The 21,766-nt window shown below is 37.7% G+C and overlaps 1 protein-coding gene across 1 annotated transcript in view; it reads right to left on the bottom strand.

The window, feature by feature from the left end:
* PLCXD3 (phosphatidylinositol specific phospholipase C X domain containing 3) overlaps positions 1 to 21,099 on the bottom strand; it is a 73,804-nt gene extending 52,705 nt beyond the window's left edge. The window contains exon 1 of the mRNA XM_015820093.1: positions 20,997 to 21,099. Coding sequence (XP_015675579.1) covers positions 20,997 to 21,099 — 103 coding nt within the window. The remainder of the gene's footprint in view (positions 1 to 20,996) is intronic.
* Positions 21,100 to 21,766: the final 667 nt, after the last annotated feature.

The raw sequence follows: 21,766 nt of genomic DNA, 5'->3' as shown, positions 1-21,766 counted from the left end.
TAGTCATTCTTTTCATTAAACTAGACATACCCAAATCCTGCAACCGTTCTTCCTGTTTTAGCCTCCCTAATCATCTTTGTTGCTCTTCTCCGGACTCTTTTTAGAATCTTCACAAGTGAACTATATTCTCCCATAGTTGAATTTATTCTTTTTATTTAGCTTTATGAAGAAATGTTTAATTGACTATCTTAAACATGGAATGAAAATACAAAAACATTTTTTTCCTCAGAGGATATATTTTTGTGCTAATATCCCTGATATTCATTATTTTGGCAAACATTTTTCTCTTAAATAAGCAATCTGTTGTACTTTTTTTCTAATTTATGCCATTTGCTATAATGTGCATTTTTTATTCATTAGCAGATCCATCACAAATTCAGATAAGAACAAAACCTAAAAGACTTCTGTGATTTGGCTTGTATATGGATATCAGTTTGGAGCATTTTTATTTTTAAAACAGATTTTTTTTTATTTCTCACAAGAGAAATCATTTGAGGAAATGAGGTGTTCAAAATAAATTCCTTATGCACTTTTGATATACCTCTAAGGGAGCATCAAAGTCTTTGATACAAATGAATAACTCTACAGTGGATAGCCATGCACCAGAGAATAATATTTTCTGCTTAATAATGGACTAATAGAATGCACAGTAATTTACCAATTCTATTATTTAGTGGTCTATACTAAAGCATACTAAAGTAGAATCTCTATTATTATGATGATAGTAAATAATTATAATAATTAAGCTTGATTCTCATAATTTGTTTTTATAATGGTTGGGTTTAGAGGACACTACGCTCATTCTGATATACTGTATGTGTTTCGCTTTTACTTGCTTTTTATATTATGGGATAATATATGGAAAGTATCAATTCTTGTTTACCTATTATGACTGTTGGACAGGATAGTGCTTTATTCAAATCTAACACATTTAAAGAAAGATTTAATTAAAAGCACCCTTCAGCATGTCCCTTATTTTTTCCCATAACTGACTTTTCTCCCCATCTGTTTCAGCAGTAATATTGATTGAGAGATGTCAAAAGCGTAATGTAGCCAAGTATATTTTTAATGTCATTTTATTTATGCACTAAATTGGTGGGCAATTTACTAATTGTCTTAACTTTTGGTAGAAAAATATTACAGGTAGTCCTTGACTTACTGTTTGAAGTTACAATGGCGACTGAAAAAAGGTACATGACTGTTTTTCACACTTATGACCGCTGCAGCATCCCCAGGGTCACATTTTCAAAATTCAGATGCTTGGCAACTGACTCATATTTATGATGGTTGCAGTGCCCTGAGGTCATGAGATCTCCATTTGTGACCTTCTGACAAGCAAAGTCAATGGAAAGCCAGGTTCACTTAACAACTGTGGCAAGAAAGGTCATAAAATGAGGCAAAACTCACTTAACAACTGTCTTCCTTAGCAATAGAAATTTTGGGCTCAATTGTGGTCATAAGTCAAACACTATCCGTGTTTCAGGCAATAAAGAAACCCTTTGCACACTAGCTTATGTCCTCTACCAATCCTTCTTCCAGCGAGTACCACTCATTAATTTGTTTTACTGCACTTGCCTTTAAAGGATACGCTGTTGCATTCACATTTTAAAGTGTAGTCCCATTAAATGCTTCAAATCTCTTGTTCATTTTTTAAGAAATGAGCACTGGATTTTTATACTGCCCAAGGCAAAAAAAAAAAAAATCAGCCCTTGATTTTCATCAAGATGCCAAGAGCAGTTAATGGCAACCCAGTAATTCTCAATCATGATGTCCCATTTCTTATTCTAGCTGTACGTTGTTTCAGAAAATCATATTACATGAATTATTCCAATGGCAGAAGAGCTCCACTTCCTCTCTATCTCATTTTTAAGAGCAGATTTTGTAATCCAATCAACCTCTTCAAAGCCTCCCTAGCAACAGCAGCCTGTGTCATGCATCTCGGCTAATCTACAGAGGAACTGGCTCAACACTGTCACATATTCAGGGCATCTTAGTATGAAATTGACAGAGTGGAAAACATTTTACTCTTTCCTAAGTGCCCAAGATTAATGGGGGGGAGGGTTAGGTTAGATAAAACAGTCTTATAAAACCAAATGGACAATTTGGAAAAATGTATAGCAGGGTAGCGATCTTGAAAATATTTAAAGGATGAGTTTCCTGAAGTTAAGTCAATGTGATGCCGGGTTTTGCATGAATGGGAAGCAGTGATTATCCACAAACTCATGTCCCAAAGGTGCTTTTTCAAGAGGCAACTGAGCGTTCTTGTTTTTCTTTGAAGACATTTTGCTTCTCATTCAAGAAGCTTCTTCAGCTCTGATTGGATGGTGGGGAATGGAAAGATTTATATTCCTTGTAGACATTTGTATATAAATATAAATCCTTTCATTCCCCACCATCCAGTCCCAGCTGAAGAAGCTTCTTGAATGAGAAGTGAAACGTCTTCAAAGAAAAACAAGAAAGTCCAATTGCCTCTTGTAAAAGCGTCATTGGGGCAACCATGACCTGGATGACTGAGAATCTCCATAGACGTACAAACTCATGTGCAAACCTTTGACTTCAGTGAACTGCATGAAAACAATCAGTGTGTATACATTTTATCACTTAATAATTTATGGGTTTCTGGGTTTCTCTGCAGAGTAATGAAAGACACTGGAGGCACTTTTAAAACTTGATCTCAAGCATATCATGAAAACCTTAAGAAATCCATATTTGCTTCTATGAGAAAGGTAGGATTCTAAAGGAATTATGTGGTATATAAGGAATTAAAAGACCCGCTAATCTTTAAATCTTAGATCCTTTCTATCAGCAAAGAAAACCATCTTCTGATTGTTCATTCCCAGATTGCAGGATTTGTGTATTTAGAAAATTTTCCTGTCAGAAATATATATTAAATTGGGGAAAAATGAATATAAAGAAATGACCATTTCAGATGGGAAAAATCTTTTACTGTACTTTACAGCAAACCTTTCAGTAACAGTGACATTTCATTATTTTCCCCTGGCAAGACAAAACTGCTTTTGTAACTGTTTTTGTTTTCCCTCCCCAAAAAAATCATAATTTCAAATTCTTCTAGTAGTCCAGTATTAAATGTATTTCCTGTATCTCTGTGTTTTAAGCTTCTCTGAATTTGGAACTCTGTTGCTAGGGTTGCCAGGTCTGCTTCCAAAAAATAGCGGACAAGCGGGGGGGGGGGTTAAGTAGTAAAAAAAGTAGACTGTACAGCTTTAGATTACGTACAATTTCATCATAAAGCTTTTGAATAAAAAAAATGTCCACTATTTTGTGGGGGGAAAAATAGTGAACATAATGTGAAAAAAGTGGACTGTCCACTCAAATAGTGGACACCTGGCAACCCTATCTGTTGCAACATTTGAAGAAGTATGAGATCAAATGGATAACTATCTAGCCTTGAACTCCTCAAACATCTCTATGGAAAGGTTAGGCATGCATACACATAAAATAAACGTATGTATTTTTTTAAAATGGCAGAGCAGAAAAAGGATGGCCATATCATTAACTTCTTGTTCATATAAAATAATACGGATTTACAGCACCATCAAGGAACTCTAATAAAGTTGTCAGCTATCAATTGAGAGGAAAGACTATAAATAAAGTTTATACAGCCGACCAACAGAGGTGTTGGCAGGCTGCATTGTAAATGTGAGAAGAATCATTATCAGTCCAAGGTTGAGTTGCCAAGGTTAAAATGACTAAAATCAAGCTGCCTTTGCAGTTGAGATCTGCTTGCTTGAAAACAGAAAGATATTGTGAACAAGACTAGAAGCAAACAACAGCTTTTAAGAGAGTGTGACACTTTCTTTGACACTAGTGTGTCAGGGACAACATAACCCAAGATCTAAGCAGGAGCATTTTGAGGCCAAATTTAGTTGATCTTTGAATGGCATGCTGGGCACTGCCTTGAAGAATGTTGTCAAAGCTGTATTTTGTTTAGTTTAATTTTCACTTGCATTTATTTAGAATCACACTGAATTAACTAAATGCAGCAAACAGTAATATTTCCTTTGCTCAGTGAATCACCCAACACCCAATTTTTGAACCTCCAGAATCCTGAGACAATAGATTGAAGACAATACAGGGTACCAAATACCCATATGGTAGCAATAAATTTTATTAAGTAACAGCAGACCAGAGGTAACTATTGACTGCCTCCGTGAAATATAGGAACAGCAACTCTGATGGAAGATCCATTTGGAATTGGGCTGTAAGAGTAATATCGGTGGATTTATTTCCTAATAATTGTATACTACCACCATCCAACTCACTGATTACAAGATTTATTGCATTGTTGATAGTTTATGATTCTATCATTTGTCAGAGTGTTTCCATGGTTTGTTCCCTGTTGATTCCTTCTTATAAGGCAATTTGTCTGGGGAAGGAAAAGTGTTGAAGAAAAAGAAATACTTGAAAAAATGTCTTGACAAATCTATTTTTTTCTGAAAGGTCAGGAAAGAGATATTAACACAGAAATTATAATCAAAACTCATCCAACATTGATAGCCCACATTTGCTGAGATTCAGTGGCCTTGACTATCCCTCATTCTTTTATCAGATGCCAGTAAACCAGAAGTCTTTTTTTAAAAAAAGGGAGAAACAATCTCATATTACTTGGTCATAATAAGGGCCAATGAAAAAGGCTGTGGTCTTTAAGTTTCCAGATTAATTCCAAAGGCTTACATTCACTGGAAATTCTCAGAAAGCTTCTGGGTCTAATTGAAGCAATTGCTAGCCGAGAAAAATGCCACCCATATATTTCCAAAGCCCTGGACAATCCTAGCCTGAGTCTAGCCAACTCTCATTTACTGTGCCCAATTTTGTCACTTCACGCATCTGCCTTGATTCATGTAATTCCAGTATATTGCTGCTACATCTTCAAGCTACAAAGTACCACAACAGCTCACTTTTCTGAAATCTCAGGGCTTATTTTGAGAAAAGCAAAAAAATGTATACAGAAGTTCTACCTAAGGGTGTTTTTTCACCTAGATTTTCACCTCACTGTTCCTCTTTTATAGCTGAATATAAGAAAAGACAAATCAGTTCAGACCAAGCTCTATTTAATTTGACATTTTGTTCATCAGAGGGAGACCAAATGTTTTAGAAAGGCCACAAAAAAAGATCTAGCAGTACATTCATATATTTCAAATTCTGGATATTATTTTCATTTTTAATAATGACTTATTAAGGAGTCCTTAATGTTCTCTGAGCTTGATTGCTTTCTTGCAATCTTACTCAACCTAGTGGGTTAATGAAACGTTTGCAACCAAGCTCAGAGAGCACCAAGGATTCTACAGTTCAACCTTGTTCTACAAATAGTGTCTTCTATTAATGACATTTTGTGTTTTAATAATGATTGTATATATGTTTGTTGTTTTATGTGATTGTTGTACACTGCCAGATTAAACTAATAAAATATATGATTCCCAGCAGTTGACATTTAGAGTAGGATAGTGGAGATAATATACAAAGAACAAGGAAGCAGAGATCAAGAAATACATTTTTCTTCTATGGATTTGCACAAAACCTTTTGTGATGAAATGAAAGGGAGGGGGTACATTCCAGAGAAGTCAGAAGTATCATATCTCAGAGATCACATGTGAGAAAAAGAGGGTGACAACAGCCTCTCTCTAATAATTCACAGAGTATGTTGCAGATGTGTAGAGTAGAGTATTCAGTCTGGCAAGATTCTGTCTATAGGTATGAAACAATAAAAAGTTCAGCTTGGAAGAATTGCCACATGCCATTCTTCGTTTTGGGTCTGACAGCTGTATGCAAATTTGTGCATTTTCTACTCTATGAAGATGCACATATTTTATTCATCCCAGATCTCTTACCACATGACTGTGGGCTCTAATATTATGAGCAGAAAAGAAAATGTTTGCCTCAATCTTTATATTGACTACAGTTATTTCCTGAGCATGTTTCAGAAAGGATTTCTAGTATTAGCTGAGAAAAAAAATAGCATGACCTTACATAAAAAGTTCACAACTTATTTTTTTTTAACCTGGGAAGTATATTTCTCTGAGGAAATCAGATATCATGAATATACTGTAAGATGCATGGTATTTCCTTGAGCCAGATTTTCTAGAAAATATGGAAAGGAAGACCACTTTATTTATTTGTTGAATTTCTCAGCTATTCAACTCTAAAACAATTCCGGGCAATTCTGAAGGAAAACAGAACCTCAACTCAAAAGAGGTCTATCCAGCCACTAAACCCAAGCCTGGGAAAGCAGTAAAGTACAAGTTTTAAAAGGTTGATTAAGGTTAAACAAGCAAATCATGCACTTTCTGGGGCTTCCTATTGTATAGGCCAGTGCTGTGACAGAAAAGACTCATTATATCATGTTTAGGCCATGTGGTATAAGCCCACTGGTCTCTGAGGATTGATTTTGAAATGTAATGAAATCAAAGTTCTTATGAAGCTTGATAGACTAAGGTATGGGACCTGCCAAGCATGACAGGTGGAGGGTGGAAGGTATCAGAAAAAGTGTTGGGCCTACAAACAAAAGTTAGACCAACTAGGATCTTACAAGCATGACTGTACCTTTATTCAGTGCAGTCTATACTGTTACATAGTCCTTTTATCATTCTGAAGCTTATGATAAAGTGATCAGGACCAATGCCATGCCCAATGTTTTAAAAGTATTCTTGTTTAATTTAACAGCAAACAAAAAATTTTATTTTATTTTTCCAAAAGGGAAAACAGTTTGCATGAAATGTCCTTTGGCTTTCTCATAGCTGTGAGAAAGCCTTTCATTATGTCATTGTCTCGCCAGTGATCCTTAGCCTTCATGACTTCTCTCACCTTGGTTGAATTATGATTCCATGATAAGACATCATGGAAATATTTCTTCCCCCAGGACAGCCAGAAGAACTGCAGACTGATGGAAAGAAGTGCTGGGGGAAAGGGGGAAATGGCAGCCATACAACAAAAATTTAGAAGTATCATTGAAAGAATTGTGAAAGAAACGCTAAAGTACACTGAGAAAGAAGTATAAAAACAGAGATCCCTTTCCAGACTTTCTGGAAATTGAAATAGAGATTTAAGTATGTCATTTATCAGAGTCAGAAAAACAGCATTGTCCAATCAGATTAGAACCAGCTGAACCATACAGTATGTATGCTGTTACAAGATGAATTCTCCATTACCCATAATATTCCTTGGAACGTAATCTGGAAAAGGTGGAAAATTGCCCCATGGTGTATTTTTTTTACTCGATTCATACCATGGTTATCCTAGCTTGACAGAGATAGGTAAAAGTTTGTTTCAACCATAATAATAAACTGTGCATTCACATTATGAGCAAAAACCATGAAAATGCATGCATCCCATTTCCTTTTTGCTGTGCCAGGGAGGCTGAAAGTTTGGAAGATCTTTTTTCAGTTTTCAACTAACCCCAGTTTATACAAACTGTGTTGACACCATTAGCTATAGCTTACCAAAGCAAACCATGTTTGTGAAACTGACTTTGTTTCAAAAAGCCACTGTTGAGAATAATCAGAATAAAGTTATTTTTGAATATTCCTAACCATCAAAAAGAATGGCCAAAAAGGCCAACACAGTGCTAGGCTGCATTAACAGAGGGATAGAATCAAGATCACGTGAAGTGTTAATACCACTTTACAATGCCTTGGTAAGTCCACACTTGGAATACTGCATCCAGTTTTGGTCACTGCGATGTAAAAAAGATGTTGAGACTCTAGAAAGAGTACAGAGAAGAGCAACAAAGATGATTAGGGGACTGGAAGCTAAAGCATATAAGGAATGGTTGCTGGAATTGGGTATGTCTAGTTTAATGAAGAGAAGGACGAGGGGGGACATGATAGCAGTGTTCCAATATCTCAGGGGCTGCCACAAAGAAGAGGGTGTCAACCTATTTTCCAAGGCACCTGAAGGCAGGACAAGAAGCAATGGGTGGAAACTAAGAAAGGAGAGAATCAACCTAGAACTAAGGAGAAACTTCCTGACAGTTAGAACAATTAACTAGTGGAACAACCTGCCTCCAGAAGCGGTGAATGCTCCAACACTGGAAGTTTTTAAGAAGAGACTGGACAGCCATTTGTCCGAAATGGTATAGGGTTTCCTGCCTGAGCAGGGGGTTGGACTAGATGACCCTTCCAACTTTATTATTATCATCATCATCATCATCATCATCATCATTATTATTATTATTATTATTATTATTATTATTATTATTATTATTATTATTATTATTATTATTATTATTATTATTATTATTATTATTATTATCTGTTGTAAGATGCCTAGAGTTGCCTCTAGGTGAGATGGGCGGCAAACAAACAAATAAAATCAAAATGTCAAAGACCAGTTAAATGCTAAATTGTGGTTTGTAGGATGACTGCACTAAAGAACTCTGGGAGAATACATAAACCTAAGATTCATTAAGTAAAACATTTATTACAATCACTTCCAAAGCAAGCAATATTGACTTGGCCAACATCGCACAGCAACAAACGTCATATCTGCTTAGGAATTTCAGCCCAGATCTTCTTAATCCAACATTGGTTCATTTTAACTATAGCAACTACAGAAAAGACAATGGAATAATCTATGTTTAAGATGAGCTTAAAAAAAAAAAAAAAGAATCCTAGAGAAAAATCTATGCGCAAACCAGTTTTGAAATCTTCAGTTACTGAAAATGAACACTTTTCCCTCCATGCCCTAAAATCGGAAGCAATATTTAAACAGTAAAATGATAGAATTTCCACATGCTTCACTGGCCTCTGAATGGCTAAGCAAATGTTCTTGAAACTTCCCCAGGAAAAAACATCATCTTGGCCAAATATGAGCTTACAAAATAAGCAGCCTAAGAAGTAATATACAACAGAAATTTGAAGATGTCAAAAGGAGAGCTAGAATTAAAATGTAACTAAAAAGAAAGAGAACAAGCAAGAACACCCCAGTGTGATTTATAAGAAGAAAAAAAGAATCCATTGTAAATTAATTCCATAGAAGGATGAAACAATAAATAAAAGAAATCAAAATATAGAAATATGGTATTTACAAGACAATCCTACTGAATGCTCGACTTACTCCTGGATAAGCAGATGTCCTCCTTATGGATGGATTCATTCAAAATGGAATGGATATAAAGAAGACTCTGCAGCTGTCCATTTAAAAATGTTTTCTTCCGGCCGCATTAAAAATTCCAATTTGATAATGACCTTTAGCGCAGAGACATTCCCAGGGGTTCACAAAAGTTAATATGGCAGTCTCAACTCTGCCATTCAAACCCAACTCCTTTTTTATTTGTGCATAGTCATGGCCACCATTTTGACTTGTGAACATCTCTGCTTTTGCTATCTCTAGGTGATCTGTGTGAGAGTGACCATGGGACCCCAGGTTGTTCAACTTTGAAAACCAATAGTGCCAAAATATACCTGGTTTGATGCATTGTGCTAAGCTCAAAACAAACAAATTGAGTTACACTTTAGTACAGGGGTCTTCAAACTTGGCCCTTTTATGACCCTGTGGACTTCAACTCCCAGATTTCCTCAACCAGGCATGCTGGCTGAGGAATTCTGGGAGTTGAAGTCCACAAGTAATAAAAGGGCCATGTTTGAAGACCCTGCCTTCGTACAAGGTGAGAAGCCATGGCCTGCCTACATGAAATTAGTCTAATTAGAAATTAGCCTCCTGAAATTACTAGAAATCGCTCTCATAGTTGCTCAACCTACTACAATGTTTTTTTTTTCCTTTCTTTCTTTCTGGGCAACAGCTAGCAACTGCTTCGTTTATCTGCCTCTCTCCTCTTTATTGTATTGACTATTTCACATCCTGCCACCTGTCTCTCTTTGCCATTTTTCTTTATCCAGCTTCTTGCAGACTGTAGAATGGAAAGCTAAGCTCTGACCTTGGGGACAACTGGTCCTTGTATTGTGTTAACTTTCAGTGAGGATGTTATAATCACTGATCTTATTAGTTCCAGATGAAAGAAGGTTATTATTCAAAGGTCTGGGGTCAGGCTGATGTTGGGTTTATTAATTTTAATACCTAAATCTCTAGCAGATGATTAACAAGGGCCAACCAGATTATTGTTACTACAAAAACTCCCTATTAGCAACAAAGCTGCTCTGTTCTTGCTAAGTCCTTGAAATGTGCACCAGTGGAGCAGATAATTAAGAGACTGGATATCATTGAAATGAATTAATTAGCAAACAATGGAAGCAGAAAGAAAATATGTGTTTGGGTCATCAATTGTCTTCAATGAGAAATGGACACATTTTATTTCTTATTGGGCAAACCAAGGTAATCCCACAAATGTCTTTTTGTAAAGGTTACACTCAAAATCAATGTGGTATTTATAATAACTGTGCCAGCTTACCCAAGTTGGAGAGCTCTGGATGTGTTAAGTTACATCCATATAATTTTGAGCCATAATTTCTAGAAAACAGCAGGTTTGATTAAAGGGCTACTTGTCCCCCTCAACCATATCGCTCACTCTAGTCATATTCTCTTTCCTATTCTACTTCACGGAATAATTTGATGACTGATTAGGGCAAGGGGGACGCAACAATTTCATTAATTTTTGCTTCCTGAAGGAAAGCAGGAATAAAAACAAGCTCATATATGGGTTTTGCAAATCTGCTACAAAATCTTACCCTGAAGTCACATGGGAAATTGTATGTGTAATTCCTTGGCAGTCATTCTTCATCTTCTTAGCATTTCATCTCCCCAAATTCAAATCTATATCTGATGTAGAATGAAGCATATACAAAATGACTTGGGAAAAAAATGTGTAACATTTCATTCCAAACAAATATGCGTGGGTTTACTTCCACTATAAATTGAGTTAAATGAATTTATTCCAAAATAAGTGAGCTTAACGTTTCAATCAAGAAGCTCAAAGCTTGTTTGTATGGATATAAATTCTGAGTTACATATCGAACTATACAAGGTAGTAATGTGATGGCAATGTTCTAAGGAAGCAGGCTGGGCTCAGTGTTTTCATATTATGAAAATGGATCATATTTCTCAAGGCTTTTAAAAGTCTTTGCAACTAGATACTAAGGACAGCAGAGAATCAGCTGAAAAGCATCTTTTTCTTGAATGGTAACAGCGCCAATCACACTTATCTAGAAATAGGTACCCCTGAACTTCTTTATCTCCTTTGTAATGAATGACTCTTGTTGGATCAGCTGATTGCCAAGTATTACATAGAACTGCAGCTAGTATTCTGAACTAAACTTGTCCAAACTTTGCATGGATATGATTCATAAGCCGATCTGTGGATACCAATCAGACAAGCTTGTTATATTCCAAGTTTCTGAAACATGTTAAACTTTAACCACCCATATTAAACTGCAGAACCAGTGAGTGTAGCATGTTCAGCATAGCATTTCTTTCCCAGTCACCTCCATCTATTCTAAGAAGAGAAACAGATGGCAGCAGCTCTTATTATTTATTTATTTCATTTGTAACCTGCTTTTCCTCTGGGTTTCATGGACTGGGTCACCTTTTATTTCATCTCCACAGAAACAACCCTTTGAGGTAAATAGGACTGAGAGAGAGAGGGACTGATACAACTCTATGAGCTCTGTGATTCGGTCAAGACTTGAATCTTGGTCTCACTATTGTAGTCTGATACTTAAATCCCCTATACTGCCCTGAATGGTGAACTGGACATCCTGCAAACAATCCTCTACTTTCACTTCATATTCTTTGAATGTACAAACTTGTAAAGAATACTAACTTTGGAGGATCCTATATCATTCTGTTTGGTTACTGTTTTGTCTATCTTATTTAGCAATGTGGAAAGATTTGGAGCAACTTCTGAGCATTTAGGAGAGAAGTTATGTTATTGGGACAAGGTTGATTTTTGTCTTGCTTTGTTTATTTATTTACATTAAGTTTATATCTCTATATTAAGGGTGGGCATCAGAGCAGAAGGAGGATTACTAATCATATTTCTATTCTTAACCCCACCACCCAACATACCAAAAAAGCCCCCCCCCAAATCACACACACCCCAATATATGAAGCTATCTTTGGAAGATTGGGGATGGAGCTGAAGTGTTTTTTTATCAGAAGCTACCTCTCCTATAGATATTTACCTCTCCCATTCTTCAGGGTGATGCCTGCTTACAATGGGGTGCCATCACCTCCTGTAGGGGAAGCCCAATTTCGGCTACTTAGTCAACATGTGTCACTCATACAGGCACCGAAACGCACCCCTGAATTTTATGTAAGACAATTAAGCCAGTTCTAATGAAAAATTGTCTACTGCCAATGTGTAAAATTTGATTCCCAGACAACACAGCCATGCCAAAAATTCTTTAGGTCAGAATTCTCTCATCTGGAAGTTTGAAATAAATGGTCACTTATCTGACACCAAAACCAGCAAGCCCAAACTTTCTGTTGTTAAGCAAGACAGTTGTTAGGTGAGTTTTGCCCCATTGTACGACCTTTCTTGGCACAATTGTTAAGTGAATCACTGCAGTTGTTAAGTTAGAAACACAGTTGTTAAGTGAATTTGGCTTCCCTACTGACTTTGCTCGTCAGAAGGTTGTCAAAGTGGATCACATGACCCTAGGACACTGCATTGGTCATAAATATGAAAGAGTTGCCAAGTGTCCAAATTTTGATCATATGACCATGGGGATGCTGCAATGGTCATAAGTGTGAAACATGGTCATAAGTAATTTGTTTCAGTACCGTTGTAACTTTGAATGATCCCTAAATGAATGGTTGTAACTCGAGAACTATCTGTATTCAAAAACCAAATTTCATTCTTCCAGGATCTTAAGGTGGCTGCCCTTGGATCAAGTTGTCAAATGTTTTAGCTCTTTCTCTTGGGACTTGATCAAAAACTGGATTTTTCATGTAATATTTGTATTCATCAGCTTCCTATAAGTGCAGGAATAATAACATCACACACAACAACTGTTTCTATGTGTACGTTATCAGTGGATAACAATCATTGTCCATGTCCTTAGCACTTCATTTCCCTCTATAATTTTGCCACCCCATTATTCAGTCAAGACACCATCTCAAAATATCCCTTTGTATATTCAGCGAAGCAGTTGCATTTTATAAAGTAGTTGCAGTAAGTTTCATGATTACAGGGAAGGGGGGATGGTGCAAAATAAAGAAAAAAACTCACTCATAATACATCTTATTTTTAATGATAAATATTTTACATTTTTGAGATATCCAGATTGCTTCTTGCTAAGCACAATCTACCTTTAGAGTGTGGATTGGATAAATGTAGGCTTTGGTGCACTGTTAATCTCTGATGCTAAAAGCCATACTCCTCTTTTTAATTCCAAGGCCAAAGAACAAGCAGTATTCATAACTGCAGTGAATTATCAGGAACCAACTGTATTTTATTACCCTGAAACATCTTAAATATTGAATCAGTCAAGAAAAATCCATCAGTGCTATAAAGATAACTTGTCCTATGTACATTATTCTTGTAACAACAGATGCAGATAATGTTCAAGGTTAGAATTCAATTCTTGGTATATAAATCTTGAGATCAACATACTTCCTGATGGAACAACAAATTTAACATCTGCCACAGGAATATATTGATTTTGGTGAAGATGAATAAGAACAAGCTATAAAAGAATTTATCCACAATTGGGGGGAACTGGTCTGGCATATCTGGATTGCCATGTTAATCTATTAATGCTAGATTTACCTCAGAGTTATTATTATGCTGGAGCAGCATAAAATGCTGCTAAACTGCTAATAACCACAAGTAAATAAAATAAAAAATGGTGTATGTGCAGCCATATGCAAGGCAGAGAAGACTATCTAAAAATACTTAATTTTGTTGGGTTTCCACTATGACTGGACTACAATTGTGCCCTTTGTAAATATAGTCTGATCGGTCTTGGTCTGATTTCATCTCTAAGATGTAGATCAGACCAAGAAATCCATTTCATTTTAAGATTAAAGCTATTTTTATTGAGATTGACTGTAATAATAGAATCTTTCGAGCCTGATTATGTTTCACCTCTTCCCTCTCATACTCAGGTGAATTAGGGAGTGAGGAGAGTTTATACATACCTTCATTGCTTGAGCTTAAGGGATGTTTTCCTCCTCATTGCTATGGCAACAGATCTCCCCTCTCTCCCTCAAGGCCATCCTCTTTGCTCTCTACACTCTATGAATGATCACTATATTAAATGTATTAAAAGGGGGGGAAAGTATAACAAGAAAGAATTAGCAAGATTAGATAGCACAATGGATCACAGAGGTTCCCAGGTGCCTCACAATATGAGAAGACTGCAATTCCTATCCTCCCCAATCAAGATGGACCCCTAAACCCATGTAACAATGAGCAATGAGACTGATGTATTGGCCATGCTAAGCAGGTATGATAAGAAATCTAACGTAATACACGTGGAAGTTCCTAAACTGGCAGAGATCTTTCTATACATTGTAAATGGACTGGCACAGATACACTTAACTGCAGTTATCGTCTACTTAAATACAAATATAGAAGATATAATTTAAAAATGAAGAAAATAAAATAAACTGTGAGAGGGACCTCGGCGTCCTAGTGGACAATCACTTAAATATGAGACAGCTGTGTGCTGCAGCTGCCAAAAAAGCCAACACAGTGCTAGACTGCATTAACAGAGGGATAGAATCAAGATCACATGAAGTATGTCTTGGTAAGGCCACACTTGGAATACTGCATCCAATTTTGGTCACCACGATGTAAAAAAGATGTTGAGACTCTAGAAAGAGTACAGAGAAGAGCAACAAAGATGATTAGGGGACTGGAGGCTAAAGCATATAAGGAATGGTTTCTGGAATTGGGTATGTCTAATTTAACGAAGAGAAGGACGAGGGGGGACATGATAGCAGTGTTCCAATATCTCAGGGGCTACCACAAAGAAGAGGGAGTCAAGCTATTTTCTAAGGCGCCTGAAGGCAGGACAAGAAGCAAAGGATGGAAACTAATCAAGGAGAGAAGCAACCTAGAACTAAGGAGAAACCTCCTGACAGTTAGAACAATTAACTAGTGGAACAACCTGCCTCCAGAAGCGGTGAATGCTCCAACACTGGAAGTTTTTAAGAAGAGACTGGACAGTCATTTGTCCGAAATGGTATAGGGTTTCCTGCCTGAGCAGGGGGTTGGACTAGATGACCTCCAAGGTCCCTTCCAAGTTTTTTATTATTATTATTATTATTATTATTATTATTATTATTATTATTATTATTATTATTATTATTATTATTATTATTAATCAAAGCATAACTCTCACAACAACCCCATGAAGTATGTTGTGCAGAAAGAATCTGAGTGATCCAGATGAGGAATAGGGTATATTTCTCAGGTTGCACACTGATTTACAAAGATCCATCAAACTGAGAGAGAGTGCCAGGTTGGAATAGTCATTAAGACTCTGGGTTAGAAACCAGGAGACTGTGATTTCTAGTGCTGCCTTAGGCACAAGGCCAATTAATGATCTTGGACCAGCCCATCTCTCTCTCAGCCCTAGAAAGCAGGCAAGGGCAGAAAATCTACAAATCTTCTCAGGGAAACTGCAGGGACTTGTCTACAAGGTGCTTTTTCAAAAGGCAACTGGACTGGTTTTTTTTTCCCTGAGGAAGAAGGAGAAGATGTGTTCGCTTCTCATCCAAGAAACTGGATCATCCAAGAAGACATTTCACTTCTCCTCCAAAATGAGAAGCAAAATGTCGTCTTCTTCTTCCTCAGGGAAAAACAGTCCAACTGCCTTTTGAAAAAGCACCTTTAAGACATCTATGACTTGGATGACTGAGAATATCCACAGACATGCAGGAACTTGTCCAAACAGTGTTCAGAAATCAATACCAACTCAAAGGCACACACACAAAAAATAATAATCAAATAATATGTCATATTTTTGTCCATATAAATGTGTACTCTTGGTCTGCAACAAGAAGTAAACCACTAAGCAATTTTCCAGTCATTATAGAACATTCCTGCCTTCCCTAATTCAACACTTTCTAGATGTTATGGGACATTAACTTCAAGAATTTTCAGCATGGCCAAAGACTGGGAATTTCAGACGTTAGAGGGCCAACACATGCAGGAAAAAAAAAACCAGAAGGAAAGGATGATTTGCACACTGTCGGATATTTTCTTGCCCCCAAAAATATTACTTTTGTTAGAGGACTTACCATTTATCTTAAAGGACAGAGTAACTCAATCATCAAGATAAGATATGATATGGGGCTAAAGCTATGCTTAATATTAGACTCAGCATTATATGAACTTTATGTGTATATATACATTCATTGATTCTCTTCAGATCATTCATGAAAGCAAAACTGGGAATAAGTAGCCAACTTCAGTATCATTTGATATACTTTCTTCTAGGGAATATTCTCTCTAAATGTAAAGTTAAAAGTGATCATTATATTAATTGATCAATTAAAAAAACACAGGGGAAAGTTGGAGAGATATTTATTGAAAACAACCTCCCCCCCCACAATGAACATCACAATTTAAGTACAGGTAGTCCTAAACTTATGACTATAATCGACACTGGTAATTATGGTCATAAGTTGTAATGATCATAAAAAGGATAAACCACAGGAACTGACCTGATTTTACAATCTTTGTGGAAAGGTTAAGTGAATGCGGTGGTCATTAAGCAAACCCATGGACCATTTTTTCCAGAAACCAGAAGTAAATATTGATTTTTAGCAAAAAATGTCATAAATTGCAGTCCCATGGCAGCAGGATGCTGCACAAGGTCATAGGTATGGGCCAGTTGAGTGCTCACAATACGATCACGTGACTGCAGAGGGTGGCCATCAGAACTGGATCAGAACTGGATCATAAGTACCTTTGGGGAGATTGAATCAAAAGTTTGATCAGTTGCTAAGCAACTGGTCACAAGTCAAGGACTGTGTATACAGTATGAAATCCAACTAAAGCAGATGAAGCCAGTATACTGGTTACATAGTGGAGTCAGAACGGTTGAGATCCAAACTCTACTCCACCCTCAAACATGGAAGTTCACTTTCACAGGGTTGTTCTTGCTGACAAAAGCAGGTAAGAGTTTTTCAAAGCAGTTGGAAAAACCATGGGATCTATTTTAATAGTCAAACATAAACATCAATAATACAGCTTTTTAAAAGATGCCCTCTGGGTGCTCTTCAAATATGTTGTGACTATAAGATGATCAGGGGACTGGAGGCTAAAGCATATAAGGAACGGTTGCTGGAATTGGGTATGTCTAGTTTAATGAAGAGAAGGATGAGGGGGGACATGATAGCAGTGTTCCAATATCTCAGGGGCTGCCACAAAGAAGAGGAAGTCAAGCTATTTTCCAAGGCACCTGAAGGCAGGACAAGAAGCAACGGGTGGAAACTAACCAAGGAGAGAAGCAACCTAGAACTAAGGAGAAACTTCCTGACAGTTAGAACAATTAATCAGTGGAACAACCTGCCTCCAGAAGCTGTGAATGCTCCAACACTGGAAGTCTTTAAGAAGAGACTGGACAGCCATCTGTCTGAAATGGTATAGGGTTTCCTGCCTGACCAGGGGGTTGGACTAGATGACCTCCAAGGTCCCTTCCAACTTTATTATTGTTATTATTATTTCCCAAATTCATAGATAGAATAAACTTTTAAATAATTAACTATGCAATCATTGTGTCAAGTCTAGTTATCATGTTTACATTCTGAAGATTTAAGATTTAAGTCAACCCAAAATTGTGTATGTTTGTCTTGGTCTGGCAGAAGAAGACACTTTCAGTATAGTTCCATAACTGTTTAGTAGGAGTAATCCACTCATATTCATAATCATTACTCCCAGGTAAATACAGGTACAGTGCATTGATACATCAAGCTCTTTTTCTCCTGCTTATATTGACCACAGTTATTAAGAAAAAGGGAATTATCTTTTGTTACCGTCCATGAAAGAGAACCAAAAGCTGTTATTGATATTGCCAAGGTCAATTCAAATAAGTGTTTAGGAATGAAATCCCAAGGGTGGCTTTGGAACAAAGTTGCTTTTCTCAACTCCACTTTCAGATCACTTCCACAGTTCAAGAGGCTCTCTGATAAGAAGTGTACTATGATCCAACATATTTAGAGGATGAAGTCAGAGAAAGCTGAAGGAAAGAAGGAAATACACGCAACCAGTTCAGACAATGGCACAATCAGCATTGGGGGGAGGGGGGAGGGGAGGGTTTTCAAGCTAACACATCTTGTCTTGCACAGAGAACTCACTCAAAAGGCAGCAGGGTTATAAAAATATTCACCAGTATATCCAATCTCTTCCAGTTACGATACTTCACCTGAGCATACGTGCACCTTATACTTAGAAGCCCGAAGTCCAGTAGAACCATCAATCTGAGTCTTTCTCAGATTCAAGGTTTATTTTTCAGTTAAAAATTAAGAGTAATCTCATGTATTATTTCCACCTATTTCTTGTCCAGGGCTCACTCAATCTACTCTGAAAGGGCTCTCAATAGGCTCCCAATCTGATGGGGAATCACTTGTTTACTGAAAGCTACAGTTTTTCCCAGCCATACCTAGAGACATCAAGGAACAAAACTGGGATATTTAGCATGCAAAGCAGGTGCATTACAACTGAGCTATGACATGTCTGGAATGTGTTCAACAGCAAGATTAAATGCCAACCACCCACAGATGGCCTCATCGTCTATTGTTAAATGCTGTTCATGCTTTACATAAACCTAGTCCTCATTGTAGTCCTGGCACCTGAATTACTCAGTAATCAAGAAAGGTTATCTAACTATAGTGCTTAAGATGTTTTTTTAAAAAAAAAACAAACTTATGTGATGGGAGGGGGCATAGAAGAGAGAGGAATAATTGTGTTTTGTTTTTAAATTTAAGTAGCCAAATAAACATATCTTCAATCAGCAAGCTATCCACTTTCTATGTCAGAGCAATTAACCTATTTGCATGCACTAGATTTCAATTAGCATATATTAGATTTCAATTAGCAATTAACAGAGAATTCCTTTGTACTACAGAATACAAAAGGTTTCTCTGTCACCCTCCCTCTTTCTGTCAAAATGCTTTTTTGCAAACAAATTCCTTTCAAATCAGGTAATTATTAAGAGAACATATTAGAATATATCCTTCCCCCAGAAGCCATCTAATTTTTATCTCTGTTTTGTCTTCTTTACTAAATACAAGTAGTAAAATTCATGGAAATATTTGAAGTATCATCTGTTTTTATAATTCTAGTTGTTCTGTATTGTTTGATTGTTTGATTGATTACACCAAATAAGTAAGCATTGTTTTTATCCTAAAGTCTTCTAAATTTTAAAAACACATCCTTTTTCCAGATCATATAGAAGACAAATCTGAAACTTACTTAAGCCCCCCTCACACACATGCATTCTTTAAATACCTTTTTCATCCTCCTGTATTATTACAAGTGTTGTGTGCTGTGCATTTGGATCTAAAATGCACTTAGCGTGTAGAGATTTTCATAAAGGCAGCTTAAAAGGTATACCACACTGATTTATTATTTATGCAGCTATAAAGCTGAAATGGTCGGGATCCAGAGCTGTATACAGTATCTAGATATTCACAAAAAAAGCTCAAGGTGATATAAACCAGGAAATTGTAGATGATGTTGATGAGCAATAACAATGAAACAAACTCAAAAACAACAACAAAGTCTCAATTATTCAGTTGAATAACCCCATGTCTGTGTGTGTTAAGAAAATTAACTATTTTTGGAAGCTGACTTTTTTGTGAAGAAAAATATTCACAGCCCAATTATGGCAACAATCCTCCATGAACATGTAAAATTTATAATAATTTATCTCCACAATAATCCTTCCAGGTAAGACAAAAATTAGATAAAACTTCCCTCAAGACCTTCAAAGGAGAAATAGGATTTTGCTATTCAAAGCTCCCTGTCCCACCACGGTTATCTCTGACAGGCATTGTGAAGGTAGGTAATTTTGAAATGACAGCGGTGCCTGGCCATCTATGTTGAATATTGTACTAGCAGATTTTTCATGTCTTATGCTATGTCAGAAGTAGCAATCTCAAAAGCTTTTGCCAACCAGTTGTATGTTAGAACCTAGTATCTATCAAATTGAACTGCTTGTCCCCTCTATATGGTAAATACATATACATCTACCTTTTTAACATGCACATCCATTACTCAATCACTGCAGCATCAAGAAAATATGTGAACCCACCAAATTCATAACAGAATTTTCATCTTAACTTCACATGACAGGGGCATAGCATTAACTGTCTGCTAGTTCAAATATTGAACTTCCCCAGTGTGGTAAACAGAAGGATGGGGTAGCATGGAGTGTGTGCATACTTATGTGTCCGGTTCAGGGCAAACAAAAACAAAAACCCCAAAACGGTGAGGTTTTGGATATCTAATCTGAGTTACACTTGCTACCCTCACAGAATAGTAGGCAAGTGTAATGAATCAAAAAAAAAAATCATGCAATGTGTGGACAAACCAAAGTGATCGCACCACACACATCACTTCGTGGGACCCTTCCAGGGTGTTATGGAGATATCGATCTATGCAGTCCTAAAAGTCCGGAAAAGACAGCTATAAATGTATGGTTTCACGAGCCGTAACTTTCTTCTCTTGTTCTCCGATCTCCCAGCTGGATCTGGGAGATCGGAGAATATTTCAGCACCACGGATAGCGATGTGACTTCTATTTAGATCTCTATTTTAGATGATCTATCATCTATTTTAAGCGGAAAACGAAGACCGGGGGTTGTATCCCTACAGATAGACTGTCATTATGAAACGGGGCAGTATGTCATGATCCCCAGTCCGCCATCACATTCGGTTATCAATCCCCATCAGATAGCAGGCGCTGCATGGAGAGAGCGCCCAATGTCACCTTTCCGAGAAGGCAAAGGAGCTATTTATTCCAGGCGCGATTCAGACTCAGCCGTCTCGTAGCTTCCCACCAATGAAACCAAGCAAACATCCAACAAAAAAAAACAACGCCCCCCCTCCCCAACGACCTCGGTTCCTACCTGGGATGGCCAGATTTGCCAGCGGCACGTTTTGGATGCTTTGGGGCAAACTTGCCATCCAGTCGGCGAATTTCAACTCAGTCTTGCCTTGCGACGAAGCCATACTTGGTGCCTGCCAAGGAAACCGCTCGTTCGTTCGTTCGCTCGCTCGCTCGCCTAGCTCAGCCGGTTAGTAGCAGCCGTGGCAGCCCCTCCTCCTTCTGCCGGCCTCTGAAAGCCCAGCCGCTGTGCTCGTCTCCAGCCCTCGCTTTGCTAGAGAGAGTTTTACGCGCCACGCTGCGCCACGCCCACGGGTGGATGGCGCAGGCACGTGCGGAGTCGACTTAATATGCCAAATCCTCTTGGCTGGAAAAGTGCCAGTCCGGGGAGCGCAGCTGCCGCCCCACCGCCTCCCCTGGCATTTCCCAGCGCATCTTCCGTCTACCTAAAACTCCGCCAAAAGCTGAACGCGCGCCTGGGGCGCAACGGGGGCTTGGAGACGCCGCTCCTGGATCGCCTCCTGGGGAGGGTCAGGCCAGCCGAGAATCAACAGCAGGCTCTTCTCCCCTGTGGTGCCACGGGGGGGGGATGAAACATACAAGAAGGGGGCCTTTTTTTCTCGGGGAATGAAAATGTGCGCGATCTAGAAAAAGCAACAGCCTCCTTTATCTTGCGCCATCGTTTTAGCGCCTTGGCTGGGAGGATTGTTAGGCTTAGGCGCAAAAAAGCCATCGTGCTCACGTTCTTTCCCCCATCCCAACTCAAGCCTGCCCTATCGTTCAAGTGGTTTA

This window comes from Protobothrops mucrosquamatus, unplaced genomic scaffold (genome assembly GCF_001527695.2).
Source record: "Protobothrops mucrosquamatus isolate PMUCROS unplaced genomic scaffold, P.Mucros_1.0 scaffold1061, whole genome shotgun sequence".
Classification (NCBI taxonomy): Eukaryota; Metazoa; Chordata; class Lepidosauria; order Squamata; family Viperidae; genus Protobothrops; species Protobothrops mucrosquamatus.
Note: the sequence above shows the minus strand (reverse complement) of the source record. Positions and strands in the feature narration are given on the sequence as shown.